General features: G+C 37.1%; 1 protein-coding gene across 5 annotated transcripts in view; it reads right to left on the reverse strand.

The window, feature by feature from the left end:
• Nucleotides 1–3,132: 3,132 nt before the first annotated feature.
• The window catches only part of RAP1B (RAP1B, member of RAS oncogene family), a 43,840-nt gene continuing 30,463 nt past the window's right edge, over nt 3,133–16,509 (reverse strand). For 2 of the 5 annotated variants that reach the window (XM_053585527.1, XM_053585528.1), the window contains exons 2-8: nt 13,635–13,717; nt 12,435–12,503; nt 10,991–11,047; nt 9,956–10,123; nt 7,610–7,753; nt 6,814–6,930; nt 3,133–4,373 (exon numbers count right to left, since the gene is read on the reverse strand). In XM_053585527.1, the coding sequence (XP_053441502.1) occupies nt 6,844–6,930; nt 7,610–7,753; nt 9,956–10,123; nt 10,991–11,047; nt 12,435–12,503; nt 13,635–13,691 (582 nt within the window). In that variant the 5' untranslated portion in view covers nt 13,692–13,717 and the 3' untranslated portion in view covers nt 3,133–4,373; nt 6,814–6,843. The remainder of the gene's footprint in view (nt 4,374–6,813; nt 6,931–7,609; nt 7,754–9,955; nt 10,124–10,990; nt 11,048–12,434; nt 12,504–13,634; nt 13,718–16,509) is intronic. The other 3 variants (XM_053585529.1, XM_053585525.1, XM_053585526.1) reach the window with 3 other exon arrangements.

The following is a 16,509-nucleotide window of genomic DNA, read 5'->3' on the forward strand; positions in this document are numbered from 1 at the left end:
TCTACTACTGTTCTCTTGTATTCATGAAATACCACATGTACGGATAACAATATAATTATAGAACACATTTATTTTTCAAAAAAATTGAGTTCTGTAAATCACAATGTTAAGACTCAATGATAGTTGAGGCACGCCTGCAAATACTTTAAGATTTCTAAGTTAAAGTAGTACGAGTATTAATTGTAAGACACTAGAACTCCTTTATACATTTACATTTAAAAGAAAGGAGAATAATAGATGGAGATTAAACTCAGTGAAGACACAGGTTAAGTATAAGAAAAAAATGCTGCGATGATGAGTTTTGATTCCAAGTTTGCTGCCCCACATCTAAGATGAAATAATTTAAAAAAGCAAAATTAATTCCATAAACAAAACTAAAACTTTCTATTCATAATGTCCACATATGGTAAAGATTATTACACTTAAGAAAAAAACCTGAATTGGGCGGCGCCTGTGGCTCAGTTGGTAAGGCGCCAGCCCCATATACTGAGGGTGGCGGGTTCAAACCTGGCCCCGGCTGAACTGCAACCAAAAAATAGCTGGGCACTGTGGCGGGCGCCTGTAGTCCCAGCTACTTAGGAGGCTGAGGCAGGAGAATCGCTTAAGCCCAGGAGTTGGAGGTTGCTGTGAGCTGTGTGAGGCCACGGCACTCTACCGAGGGCCATAAAGTGAGACTCTGTCTCTACAAAAAAAAAAAAAAAAAAAGAAAAAAACCTGAATCAACAGTAAAGTCAAACAGGATTTTATACTTTTTAGAAAAATGTAAGTGAAATATCACTACATCACTGATTTTTCCCTAAAATTCAAGTTTCTCCCTATATCCTTGAGGACATGAAAAGGAACTCATGCTTTTTCTGACTGAATTATTTCAGCATTTTTCTATTGAAGTACCAAAAAAAATGTATCTATATAGGATATGCATCACTGAACTGCAGTTACTATTTTATATGGCAGAAAATGGTACTTTTGCAAATGACAGTCCTATCTCTATTAGCAACACAATTTGCTTCCTTCTCTAACTCCTATTAAAGTAGGTGCTATCATCATCTCCATTTTACAGACAAGGGAAAGCAAGGTACCTTACTGAGGTTACATGTTAGGAAGTGTCAGAGCTGGGATTAGAAACCCAGGAAGTTTGGAGCCAGAGCCACACTATTCTTATTCTCTACACTAAACTATCCATCTTTTGACACTCACCTATAACTAATATGTTGTTTCCCACCAGACCAGTATAGGTCTCAACCAGGTGATTTTGATTCTACCTCCAGGTCTGCTCGCCCAACCCTCAGCAGTCCAACCCAACTGGAACATCTAGCAATGTCTGGGACTTTTTTTTTTTAAGAGACAGTCTCACAATTCTTTGCCTAGGCTGGACTGCAGTGGTCCAATCATAACTCATTGCAGGCTTAAGCAATCCCCTCGTGTTGGCCTCACAAGTAGTTGGGACTAGGGGCATGTGCTACTCTGCCTGGCTAACTTTTAAGATTTTTGTAGAGATGGGGTCTCACTATACTGCCCAGGTTCCTGGCCTCAGTCTTCCAAAGTGCTGGAATTAAGAGGCGTGAGTCATCACATCCAGCTTGGAGACATTTTTGACTGTCACGACTTGGAGGTGTTGTTACTGGTGTCAGGTGGGCAGAGACCAGGATGCTACTAAAACTCCCATAATGCACAGCCCCAAGCTACATTGCCCAACTCAAAACATCAACAGCGCCTACAACAGAGCAGACTCCAGGAGGCAGTCTCATAGCTGGTCGGTTGCTGTTGCACCCTTAGGCCCAGAGAGTAAACAAACTACTTTGAGTTGAAAACACATTCCAGGGTGAGGAAGGGGTCAGCATCCATGAGTGGAGAAAGACAGTATTTAGCTGTTCTTAAAGAGCCTAGAACTGAGCCCAGTATGTTGCTGGTAGGCAGCATTTATTAAAAATAATTAAATTGGGCTGGGCGTGTTGGCTCAGGCCTATAATCCTACCACTCTTGAGAGGCTTAGATGGACGGACTGCTAGAGCTCAGAAATTCCAGACCAGCTTGAGCGAGACCCCATCTCTACTAAAAATAAAAAAATCAGCCAGGCATAGTGGCTGGCACCTGTAGTCCCAGCTACTCAGGAGGCTGAAGCAGGAGGATCACTTGAAACCAGGAGTGTGAGGTTGCTGTAAGCTAGGATTAGGCCATAGCACTTGCTTGGGTGACACAGTGAGAGTGTATTAAAGAAAAAAAAAAATAAAGAAAAAATTAAATTAGTGGTGGTGCCCTCAATGGATCTAACAGGACATAGTAACTAGAAGAGATTTTAATGCTCCACCGGAGCCCCTTTTTTGGGCTTAATTTTCTTCCAAATGACTATAATAAAATCAAACTCTGCCAAAACACTTACTGACGTGGGGCTTCTAAAGAACACTTTTTTCTTTAGACCTTTTAACACATGAAATTCTGTGAGTTAGACCTTTTAATACATGAAATTCTGTGAGTTAAGTACATAAGGAATAAGAATTACTTTTCCTTGTTAAAATGGAAGGCTTTAAATGTCTCATTCAAATAGCATGTATTTAGGGCATTAGCAGCTACCCCTAAATTACACAGTATCACAAATTTAACTGATCCAATGACTTGCAGATATCTTGAAAGAATTCTAAGAGGTTCTTTACAAATTTCACAGAAGGATTGAATCATAGCACACAGAAGACAAAGACCTGTTCCCTTAAGAAAAGTAGTACTTGAGTCTGTTATTCAAAGATTTTATAACCATAATATTCTAAGTATAACTTCATCCTATATAAAAAAATCCAAAGTGTAACATCTGTCAAAGCATTTTCAATCCTTTCTCTTTTACCTCCAAGAACTACTGAAAATTACCCAAAGGCATCTACTTGTAAGTAATATTGCTTGATTTACAAAATTCTTTCTCTAGGAAAAGCTGAAAAGGTCATTATGTAGATATTCAAACAACACTAGGAAAAACCTGACATATTTCACTCATCGTTCCTGCATCTGGCTTGCCTACATGTTAAATTATGAAACCACAACACACTGTGTAAAATGTACCTATTACATTTAAAAAGAAAGTTAACATATTTATTTACTAGCACTGTTAAAACATTACACAAACACATTCAAAGTGGCAAGTAATTATAATGCAAGCCCTTGCATGGCAATCCAAATTTATTGAACTACTGATGCTAAGTTATACAAAATTGCACCACTTTAATTAAGGCTTTTAGTTTACATTTGGCCACCTCAAAGTAGTTGTAACATCAGGTTGGTCAATTTAAATACTGTGGCTCCCTGTTGGATAGACACACAATCTTTACATCCAAACGTTAATGCATACAAAGCAACAAGGCATTGTTAAATAAAACAGCAATAGTTACTGCAAATTAGGCCTTGTGACCAATTACACATGATTAAAATTACTTCCCACATTCACATCCACAGTACTCGTCCACCATTTAACATCGCAACCAAAACGTTACACGTGTGAAACAATCACTAACAGGCAAAAATACTAAACCTGTATATTTGGTATTGCAAATACACTTATGCATGAGCAAGCAAGGGATTCACAGTGAGAATCTACAGCTGCAGAAGCCTGGAAATGATTTACAAAAATTGTGAAATCATTAAAAAATTGTTTGAAAATATACACTTCTTGTTGTAGACCCCCACTGTACACACAACTATAAACATTGTTCCCTATGTAAACAAAAAAGGAAACATAATAAGAGATTTGAAAAGTCTGGACATTTCCTTCCCAACAGATATTAAAGGCAACGTCTTTAATCTAAGACATTATACTGAAAGGACTATATTTTAAAGACAAGATCACTGTCTCCACAGGTTTTTTTAAAAATTAAAAAAACTATACAGCTGTGTTAATCAAAGCGCTTATTTTGTACAATACAATGATAATGACCTTGAATTTCTTAAAAAAAATTACAATAAGCTACAAGTATCAAAGAAGCGAAGTTATCTGGAGTAGTCTATATAGGAGCTCTTTGGACTTTCTTTTATTATGCTAAAATAGTGGTGCTTTCAGGATTTACATTATTGTACTCTCCAATACAAAGTATGGGGCATGTTAAAGTATACAGTACACCATTTTCATACATGTACAACATTGGTGGATGAAGAATGTCTCTTAGCAGTAATACTGGGTGTAGCGTCTGGTTTTACCAGCTGCATACTCAAGGACTATTATATAAGTAAAAATCTCTTGTGATACTGGAAAGTGATTAGAATGTGCAAACTGATATAGTAGCTTTCATCCGCCTCTTAAAGGGTACCACCACAGGAAAGTCCATTTAAGATGTTGGTAGGTTTAACAAAGTTGGAATGCTGGCACTGTTGAATTGGGCAACAGTTCTTCAGACCTGTCAAAAGGAAAAAGATATGTTAATTGAAAACACGGGTTGGAAACGGTACACCAAAGAGCCAAAGGGAAAAGTAAGGTAACAGTCTTTTTTTTTTTTTTTTTTTGTGGTTTTTGGCCGGGGCTGGGTTTGAACCCTCCACCTCCGGCATATGGGACCGGCGCCCTACTCCTTGAGCCACAGGCGCCGCCCAAGGTAACAGTCTTGAAGCGCTTGTGCTCAGGGTCTTGTTGGGTCTTGTTTCAGTTGTTACATTAACAGAAATGTACCACAATTCACAGCAGACAAAATAACAAGGGACCTTTGTGCAAGTATTTGTGCATTAATTTCCAAAGATTAAAGAGAAAAAAAAATTAACTTTAAGACAGATGCCTGTAGCTTCCTGAGTAGGGCGCCAGTCCCATATACTGAGGGTGGTGGGTTTGAACCCAGTCCCAGCCAAACTGCAATAACAACAACAACAAAATAGCCGGGCGTTGTGGCAGGCGCTCATAGTCCCAGCTATTCAGGAGGCTGAGGCAACAGAATCACCTAAACCTAAAAGCTGGAGTTACCTGTGAGCTGTGACGCCACGGCATTCTACTGAGGGTGACAAACTGAGACTCTGTCTCTTAAAAAAAAAAAGATGTCAGAAAAAGATGGTAACATGCTAAAAATCACATACAATGTAAAAAAATTGTAATATAAAAGATAAAATCAAAACTGTCTATTAAATATTCATTTACTATGGATAATTTTCAGCATACATGACTGAGCTAAAAAGTTTCCTTTTTTACTGTTTTTCTGGGGATCAGACTTGTTATAAGCTCTAGACTCACGCCCCAATTATACAAGGTGTTAGCATAAATATGGCTGCTGAAATAATTTTCACAAATGCCTAGAACTTCAGGTCCTCATTCTGAGTCTGAATGAGGTTCATAATCTAGTTTTCTACATCCTAGCAGACTAAATGTAGCAAATTGGGAAGAACAGATGGAGTCTGTGAGCTCAGGCACATGTGTGCTGCTAAGCATGGGCACGTGGTCAGGAATGAGAGGACATAAGGATGAAAGGACATAAACAGCAAGTCCCAAGTAGAGGGTAGGGACAAAAGCTCTAAACAGATACAGAATCACAGTGCGAGGATGGGGTCATTCAACATATGAGGAAGCAGAGTCACAAATGTCAGAAGTTCTCAAGGTTAAGGGCACAATAAATGCGTGGTCTATTTTATTTTTTTGCGATAGTCTTACTTTGTCACCCTCAGTACAGTGCCATGGTGTCATAGCTCCCAACAGATGGGCTCAAGTGATCCTCTTGCCTCAGCCTCTCAAGTAGCTGGGACTATAGGTGCCCACCACAATACTTGGCTATTTTTAGAGACAGGGTCTTGGTCTTGCTCTTGCTCAGGCTGGTCTCAAATCCCAAAGCGCAGGCGATTTATCAGCCTTGGCCTCCCTGAGTGCTGGGATTACAGGTGTGAGCTGCCATAACTGGCCCAAATGCATGGTTTAATAACTGAATCAGAAACTATTATCACTGGCAAACACAGCAGCTGAGTGTTTATGAGGTACCAGACACTGATCTAACTGCTTGATAAGTACTGACCTCATTTAATGACTGTTTTCATAACCTATGTAAAAATGTATGTTCAGTTCTCCTTTGCTATCTCTGGGTTGTATTTGTGGTTCTCCCTGCCTGAAATTCTTCATCCCCAACATAGGCTAATTTCTATTTGTCCCTCATATCTCAGCTTACATATCTTTTACTCTGACACATTCCCTAAATCCTCAGTGCATGATTGGCAGGTCTGTTGCCCCAATTACCTGTTCCTACAACATCCATGATGGCACAGTGGTTAAGCATGGTCTCCCTATTCAAATCCTGGCTTTCCTTTACTAATTGCAGGGCTTGAACAAATAAAAATCTTTCTGTAACAGTCATCTCATTTATAATATAAGAATAATAATAGTTCTTGCCTCACAGGCTTGTGTGGGAATCCAATTAATATACAGACAGTATTAAGATTTCCTGGCACATGGTAAATATGTAAGAGGTTTTCATTATCAGCACCATGTTGGATTTGTCCTATCATACCAGCCATCACTTTCTGCAGTCTAGTGTGCATCTATTTCTTTCAAGTACACTTCAATTAGCTTCAGGTAATTAAAAGGCAAGGACAAAAGGTTCTTGTCCACTACTGTACTGCCAGCACCAACCAATGTACCATTAGGGCGTAAGTTATATAATGAATGAACTTAGAGAGTATTCACTTGTGTGGAATACCTTATGATGACAGGTAAATGAAATTATTATTTTAATAGGGGTATCATACTAAGCCACAGATACACTGAAAAGAGGGTAACCACTTTTTTTTTTAGAATTAACCAAAAAAGTTCTATGCTTGCTTTCATGACAATGTCACTAATAAAGTTGTTAGAGGAAAGATTCATTAACATACCTGGCTCAGAGCTACAATGCATTTAGTATATTAAAGCAGCTGACATGATGACTTTTTGCGAGGCTTCCCAGGCACTGGAGTTTTTCTGTTAATTTGCCGCACTAGGTCATAAAAGATCTGCAAACATATTCATTTTTTAAAAAATTTATGGTGAAAAGAATTTGAAAAGCAAAGAATGAAGAAAATGAAAAACTAGTGATTTCCATGTATATAAATTATGAATTCCCAGAAAGCAACTCTTCTGTCCAGATAATGAACAAGTAAAATCAGGTGTTTTACTGACACTTGCCAAGTGCTTTTTTGCGGGATGATTAAAATTGTTCTTAAATATGCAGTTGAAAGAACTGCAGAGATCTTATCTTAGTTCAATTAGAATATTTACCATCACACAAAGAAAAAAATCCTTTACTCTTTTCCACATCTTTTTATGTTTTTATTCTATAAAATGACTTTAAGCCCCTTCAAGAACCATGCATGCCTTTTGAATTTCAGTCCCTTTTATTATGCTTTTTATTATACTTTGGATTCCTGAGGACTTTATCTATCTTCTCTAACCCTATCTTTTCTGTTCAGTCTTCCTTTTCCATGGTAAATTTCACTGTACTAGCTACAGTACTGTCACTTATTTGCTACATGCATGTAGTTAACATTAAGATTTTTTTTCTTGCCTATAAGATCAACGTATCACTCTGAGTACATATTAACTTGGGGTTATTTTAACACGTAAACATTTTTTCCAATGACTTTGAATGTTGTATTCCAAATGAAGAGCTATGTTAAGTATATGCAACCATACCTCATTAACATTTATTTTTGATTTCGCAGAAGACTCTAAGAATGCACAGTTGTTCCACTGTCTTGCTAGATTTTGACCTTGTTCCTTTCCTACAACTCTTTCATCTTCCAAGTCACACTTATTACCGACCAGAATCATTGGAACCTAAAAATACATTTGTGAGAGTAAAAATAAATAAGTAAATATGCTATACAAATTCAAATCAAAACATTTTAAGAGGCAAGCCTAAGGATTACTTTTTATATATAATGCCAAATAAAAATACTAAATCAATAGTGTGTAATAAAATTTAGTTAAAACATGAAAGCCTTAATAGCATGAATTTGTATAACAGAAAGCATTGACTCTCGAGTCAGGTCCACTGCCACCTGTCTCCACTGCCTTCTCTTCTCAGGCAGATGTCAGATGACAAAAAAGATACCAAGCTATGACCTCTACTCATGAAAGAGTGGAAAAAACCTTACAATTATATAGAATGGACTTACAACTAATTATACTAAATAAAACATATAACCTTTTAAAAAGGAAGTATGACAGGGTGGTAGTGTGAAAAGCCAATATACTTCAACATTTAAAAATGTTTCTCTAAAGGGTGTGAATCAACCTCAAGTTTTCTCATTTCTTGATATTCATTTATCAAATAAGCATTCTTAACTGCACAACACGAATAAGAGAAATTTGGGAGGTACCCACAGTAGAATATTAAACTTCTCTTGTATTAAAAAGCTAAAAAATTAAATCAGATTTACTAAGATCAAGAACACTTATTAATGGCATCATGTAGGTGAATTACACCAAGTTCATAATTCATAATTTTAAGTAAAAGAATACTACGGGGGGGGCAGTGCCTGTGGCTCAGTGGGTAGGGCACCGGCCCCATATACCAAGGGTGGCGGGTTCGAACCCGGCCCCAGCTGAACTGTAACAAAAAAATAGCTAGGCATTGTGGCAGGCACCTGTGGTCCCAGCTACTTGGGAGGCTGAGGCAAGAGAGTTGCCTAAGCCCAGGAGCTGGAGGTTGCTGTGAGCTATGTGACACCAGAGCATTCTACTGAGGGTGACAAAGTGAGACTGTCTCTACGAAAAAAAAAAAAAAAAAAAAAGAGAATACTATAGGGAAAAACAAAACTTATTTTATAAAAACCAGTATTAACCACCGACTAATTGGCTTTCTGAAGCATTTTTGGAAAACATCCAAAACTGGAAAAGAATTTTGTCTTGATATAGAGTTCATGAGGCATTTAATAAAAATTCCTTTAATGCAATTGATAGAAGAAAACAATGGCAGTTACTAGAGACAACACAAAACAGATTTACTAACTAAAAAATGCTCGCTCTGGGCTGGGTGCGGTGGCTCATGCCTGTAATGATAGCACTCTGTGGGAGGCCGAGGCAGTGGATAGCTTGAGCTCACGGGTTCGAGACCAGCCTGAGCAAGAGCAAGACTCTGTTTCCAAAAAAATAGCCAGGCATTGTAGCAGGAGCCTGTAGTCCCAGCTACTTGGGAGACCGAGGAAAGAGGATTGCTTGAGCCTAAGAGTTTGGGGTTGCTGTGAGCTATGATGCCACAGCACTCTACACAGGGTGACAAAGTGAAACTCTGTCTAAAAAAAAAAAAGGAAAGAGAGAAAGAAAGAAAACTCACTCGGGGTGTTGGACCCAGAAATCTGTTTTAACCAGGTGATTTTGTTGCAAGATTAATTTTGAGAACCACTGTTATAGATAGTATGATAAGAAATTATCTTTTTGGGGCGGCGCCTGTGGCTCAAGGAGTAGGGTGCCGGTCCCATATGCCGGAGGTGGCGGGTTCAAAGCCAGCCCCAGCCAAAAGCCACAAAAAAAAAAAAAAAGAAATTATCTTTTTGATGTTTCATATAGGATTAAAACCCACTATGGTATACTCTAAAGGGACACCTAAATGAAAGTTAGAATCTAATGTTTTTGATGCCTTATTTTTAAAATTATTATGCTCTGTCATAGCTCCTTGATATATGTACATTTAAATGGCTGATTCTTATTAAAAAGATTCTTAAATCTACCAGAAATGTGGCCCAGAATACCATTCTATTAGTACCATTTGCCTCCACATCCCTCCTCCTCCTCCACCAAATGCATAATTTAAAAACAGGAAGGGTGTAACATTTAATTTTCATATGAAAATTCAATGAAAAGGAGGGAATTTCTCACCTTCCACATGATTTATATTTGAAAACATGTAGAAGTGTTGAAGATACATTTTTGACTGAAGGAAAAAGCTTTTGCCCCCCCATCTGCCCAAATACATGAACTTTAAAACTGAGTTTAAATTTAAACTTTAAAACTGATTTAATAAATGTTTTGAATTACAATGTATTTGTTAGAGAGCAAGCTCACATCATCAGTGTCTTTAACTCGAAGAATCTGTTCTCTCAGATCTTGTAAGTCATTAAATGTGGACTGTGCTGTGATTGAATAAACTAATGCAAAGCCTTGTCCATTCTTCATGTACAAATCCCTCATTGCTGTAAATTGTTCCTATAAAAGGAATATTAAAAAACAAGAAATGTTTTAGCAGTTAATTGACCATTTTCAGAGTTTATAATACTTATGGCTCAATGAAGAATACTATAGTATTACGGAACACTTCTTAAAATACGGTCCATAATCCATGGGAAGATACTATTTGAAAAACTGATGTTTTAAGAAATAAGATTTAAAAATAATACAAAGTAGATTTATTTACAATAAATACATATACTTCAATGGAACAGAAATATTGTTCCCAAAGCTACTCAAAAGCAGTTTTTAAATACATCATAATATGTAAAGCACCCGACTGTCTCCTCAGGTCCCAGTCAGCTCACAGGCACAGCTCCCCAGGGCCCAGCAGCTGCACCCGCACATCAGGTCACTTTCTCCTCCCTCACTGGGCCATGAGCATTGGAGGGTAAGAACATAAGGTCTGGCATATATCAGGTACTCAAATATTAGCTGATAAATAACACATACCCAGAATAAATCTCCCTTTCACCTTTAACAAATCTAGTTTGTTTATTACTACTCCGAAGGGGAAAATAATAAAAAAAACTTTACAGCTGCAAAGGAAAGAATGTATGCTCAAGTATTCTCCACATAATTTGAAATATGGTAATATGTTGTTTCAAAAGTACCAGTGAAGTTGAAATTTTTTCCAACAAATTTTCTAATTAATTTTTCAATAACTGACCCACTGCAATGGTAAAGGACAATATAAAAATGGTAGAATTCAAGAGAATAAGAAAAATTCTTTTAAGACTTAATGCAAACTTAAATAAGCTTCCCTACTACTTGTTTATAGAGCACTAGCATTTATTGAGTTGCTATTATACAAACTACACACGCTTGGTACTTTGCTTTACGTACCGTTCCTGCAGTATCCAAGATCTCAAGCATACACTGCTGTGCATCTACTTCAACTTGCTGCAAGAAAAATTAAAATATACCTGCGTTTTTTATGTGCTTAAGATACCTTAATATACGCAAAAGCTAATATATTATAAACAGGTATAGATTATAGTAACTTTAAAAGCTATTACCAAGCCATACTTTTATAAAACGGGGAAAAACATCTAAGCAAGCACAGTGTACAGACCCCCACATTGTATTGTGTCTACTAGGCTCAAAATCCCTGTGTTCTTGAGTCAACACAAGGACACCTGTAAGACCCAATCTCAATACAAATCACACAGCACTTGTATCTAGAGAGAAATAATTTCAAAATTGCTGAAATAAACAAAACCAGCAATAGTTCTAACAATATCAGAAGTAATCTTGCTTATCTCAACTTTTCCATAATACTTCAGATAGATCTCATTTCTCTAGATAACTATACATCCCAGCACCATACTGGAACAAGATTTCTGGTAGCAAGCAAGCAGTGCCACAGCTATTAAATAAATTTTACACATATCTCTGTTACTACCCCTTTTCACCTAATATTTCCTAGGGAAACAAGTTATTTAGAATTCAGAAAAAGATTAATATTGCCTCACAGCTGGGGTGTTTCCAGTTTTCCTGAGGGACTGTGGACAGGAGGGAGGAGTGGAACAGTATTTGTACAACCACAGGGTTAGGCAGGCTCTACATCAGGTGGGAAGGCAGCTCTCTCCCTACTGCACATTCTTTTAATGTCATACGCCGTCAGTGGACACAGGAACTAAACTTTCTGCAGGATGAGGAGCCCTCATCTAAAAATCACAAATCTGAAAATGCTCCAAAATCTGAAGGCATTTGAGCCACATGTGGAATATGATGCCACAAGTGTAAAATTTCACACCTAAGCTCACATAACAGGTAGAAGTCAAAATGCAGTCAAAACTTTGTTTCATGCACAAAATTATTAAAAGTGTAGCATATAAGTGCATGCAGTGTATACGAAACATAAATGGATTCTGTGTTTAGATTTAATGATTGTGGTTTCATCCCCAAGCTATCTCATTATGTATATGCAAATATTCCAGAAGTTAAAAAAAAAAAAAATCCAAAATCTGAAATACTTCTGGTTCCAAGCATTTCAGATAGAGGATTTTTAACCTGTATTGTAAACAGAGACACATTCTCCAGGGGCTAATACATCGAAAGTTTAGGAAGACCTTGTATGTCTACCTCTAGGCTGAAGAACGAAGTTTGAGATTAGTCTTTCTAGGGAGAAGCATGAGGCTACCACATGAAAGTCCGTGAGTGTGCATGTATTTATGATTTTCCTAAATTGGTAAACATGCAATCCCAGACAATCATTAAGTATAAACTCTCCCCACTGATTGATTAGCTAAAAATCACAAGAGAAAAGGCCTTCTAAAATACATACCTTTCTATAAGAATCTTCTATCGTAGGATCATATTTTTCAACAAAAATCCCTTGAACAAATTGTACAGTCTGAAAAAAAAATCAACACACCTTTATACTCTAAAGAAAAGAACAAATTCAAATTTGTACCTTTTAAACTACCTATTTCGCATAGGTCATTATACCATTGATGAATTATACCACATTTGAATGTATGTATTTGGTGAGATTACCTCAGAAAGCCTGTTTTTCTTTTCTTTTCTTTTTTTTTTTTCAGACAGAGTCTTACTGTGTCGCCCTGGGTAGAATGCCATGGCATCATAGCTCACAGCAACCTCAAACTCTTGGGCTTAATGGACTCTCTTGCCTCAGCCTCCCAAGTAGCTGGGACTACAGGTGCCCACCACAATGCGTGGCTATTTTTTGTTGTAGTTGTCATGGTTATTTAGTAGGCCCAGGCCAGGTTCGAACCCACCAGCCTCAGTGTATGTGACTGATACCCTAACCACTGAACTACTGAGCCAAAAAGCCTGTTTTTCTTAAAAAAGAAAAAAAGAAAATAGTCACTACGCTCCTTATTTAATTCTAAGTTTAAGAATTTATTGTTCCAGTCTTCAGGGCTCAAACTTGATTTTAACTAGATGGCACTCTAGTGGCCAGGTAAGATAGTTTGTCTCACTAGAGAAAAAGTGAAGGTCAATCTATCGGTACCTTCTTGTGGGGCTTTGCTAAATTGAATGATTCATTAAGTTATTTTTCCCTAAATGTCTCCCCTTCTGCTATCCCATTCCTTGATGCAGAAAACATGAGCATTTAGATAATGTAATACTGGACAGTAAAAGATAGTATTAAAAAAGAGATCTTATAAGCTTTGATATTTTCTAACATAAAATATATAGTAAAAGCTGATTCACAGGAAGACCAAAATTCATTCCTATGTGGTTCTGAAATGCAGACACATATTCATATACTCTTATTCTCTGTGCTCAGTTCAAACTATATTCTGGCATACCTCACGCCAGTCCAGAACCAATGTTGCAGGGAGAACACAATCCACCCAGATACAATTAAAAGTTAAGTGAAATTACAAGAAAAATATGGTATTGCTTCTAAAATCATTATGGGATTTCACTTTAACCAAGACAATAATCAAAAACCTAAAACTCAACAGAAAAAGAATGTTTTGGGGTGAAAAACTTAGGTATAGTAAGAATGACTTACCAGAGCAGACTTTCCAACACCTCCTGAGCCAAGAACGACTAGCTTATACTCACGCATGATGCAAATTTGTCAATACTTAGTACCTTATTAGAGAGAAAAAAAAAAATTCTAAGTAACATCTCTGTGTTCATGTGCTTACTTCTTCTACAAACAAGACACTCAGGCAAGTAGATTTATTTAAAATGATTACTATATAACTCTAACATAGAACATTCTGTAAATAGACTAACGGATGCTCCGAGGTCAAAGGAAACTAGAGAATTACAGACATGACTTTCAACCCTATCCTAACTTCAATAAGAATATTAACAAAAACTGGGGAGTTGAAAAACATCACAAAGGGTATTCTAGTGGTCCTAAGATGACAGTGACAGACACACCTTCTTCTTGCTCAGAAACTACCCCAAATAAGAACAGGAAACAAATATAAATATCCTGATGTACCATATGGCACTACGAGCCATAAGCAGCTGAATGATTACTGAGTGTAGGACATATACCCAATGAACAAAACAGACAAAAATCTCCACCCCTAATTGAGCTTGTGTCCTAGAAAAATGAACAAGATAGGATAGGGCTATTAAAATTCATATCTGACCTATCAGCTTTTGTTACGTAAGTTTTACTGAAACACAGCCATACCCATTAACTCACGTATTGTCTGTGCTTCCTCTGTACTCTAATAGCAAAGCAGTTACAACAGAGGCCATCTGGTCCACAAAGCCTAACTACTTACTATCTGGACAACCCCTGGATAAATGAATGGCAAATGTAAATAGCTGGCAGAGGAAGGAAACAGAAGATCAAATATCTATTCCTGAAATCGGGGGGAGGTAGAGATAAAGAGACTGAAAATGATCTTGAATCAGAACTGAAGAATATGAGTCCCAAGACTGAGTAAGTCTAGTTAGTGTTAAATATGATGAAATCGTAGAAATAGAATAAAATGGAATAAAAAAGAAAAAACTCACACCAAGGCTTATGAAATTTCACTAATATATATACAAGGTCCTAAAGGTTTCCAGCATAGGGGATTGCATGAGAATAAAAAGTCCTATAGTCCTAGAAAAAGCTAAATGGCCAGTAGCCCTGGTGCAAAAGTAACGACCAGAATATGTTTTAAACCTTCTTAAGAAATGACGGTTTTTAAGTCATGTAACAACTGCTAGAACTGGTTTAAATGAATTTTATCAGCCAATAACAATTCGCTTCAGTGAATATGCTGTTGCAAACTAACCAATTACTGATGGCTCCTTATTTTCGAAAGCTGACCAATCAAGAATTGGACTCACATTAATGAACACACACATCTGAATGCCAACTAATCAACAACTGACTCACTTGAGTGAAAATGTTTCTATAGCTAAAGTAACTTCATTCCTGACATTAAAAATTTGCAAATCTTTGAACTTTTAGTTCCCCAAAACTCTATAAAGCCAGGGGTTTGTCGTGTTCAGGGGAGGCTCTATCCAATCAAGACAGCTTTTTCTATACATAATCAGGAACTTCAGCTTCCTGGGGTTTTCCAGATATTAAATGTTATTTTGTCATACTCTCACAATCTCACCTACGACTCTCATCAAATGGGTATACTGAATGGTTTCCTTGTTGTAATTTCTGTTTATTCTTTGCATTTGCTATCAAGTCAATCAGTCTTAATGATGGCCGTGCCAATTTGGTTTCTTGAGCTCCCATTGCTAAATTAAAATTGTTTTCTTTTTTGAGTCAGAACCTCAAGCAATAGCCCTGGGTAGAGCCCCCTGGCGTCACAGCTCACAGCAACCTCAAACTCTTGGGCTTAAGTGATTCTCGTGCTTTAGCCTCCCCAGTAGCTGGGACTACAGGTGCCTGCCAGAACGCCCGGCTATTATTTTTGTTGTTGCAGCTGTCACTGTTGTTTAGCAGGTCCCAGTCAAGTTGGAACCCTCCAGCCTTGGTGTATGTGGCTGGTGTCCTACCCACTGAGCTACAGGTGCTGCCCAAATTAATTTTGTTAACCTAGAATATGTAAGCAAGCAGATCTTTGTATAAAGTCCTTTGATTTGGATTTAAAGTTGTACTATTTGGTAAATATTTTTGCTAATATTAGTTTAATTCCTGAGCTACTTGCTTGGCTTTGTTAATCTACTTGTGAAAAGTTTTGCCAGATGATTAACATTTAGATTGTTTCCAGTTTGGAGATGTTATAAACAATGCTTATCAATTTGTTTTTATTTTAATAATTCAACTGAGGATTATTTAATACAAAGCCCAATGGTCAAAAGAAATTTAAGATATTTTAAATTTTGAAGTAGAGAAATATGATAAGGACACAATAAAGACTTTCCACCCATAAAAATATAGTGACAAAATACATCTGATTTACCCCCAGTAAGAAACCTTGTAACAAGGAACACTAATAAGACAGCAATACAACCGAATCATTATCTTTCACCAATCTTTTATCAATACTTCCTTACACAGACCAAACAACCAAAATATCTTTATTCTGATAAAATACCAATGCCATCGAGTATTCTGTATCCTTAAAAAACAAAGCAAAAAACTCCAACAGTATAATAGTCAAAATTTGAACCAAAATCTATTATTTTTCAACTCTGTGCTTTTTACTATACCAGCCTTGAAAAACAGTTTAAAGATTAAAGGACTAGAATAACGATTTTATTGTGAATGCCAACTGTGACTGGCAATACCATTAGTAGTTGTTTCGAGGACTGTGTGCTTACATATAGTTTTAGCAGAAAAGGTAACTGTTCAATTAGCAATGGTACTGGCTGTGTATGTGTATGTGAGAAGATGGCAGACAGTGGAGGCACCTGTGTACTTGAGTGCTCTGGGCATGATCTTCCCTGTTCAAGTGTTCTTATGCCTACAG

Source organism: Nycticebus coucang, chromosome 3, assembly GCF_027406575.1.
Source record: "Nycticebus coucang isolate mNycCou1 chromosome 3, mNycCou1.pri, whole genome shotgun sequence".
Taxonomy (NCBI): Eukaryota; Metazoa; Chordata; class Mammalia; order Primates; family Lorisidae; genus Nycticebus; species Nycticebus coucang.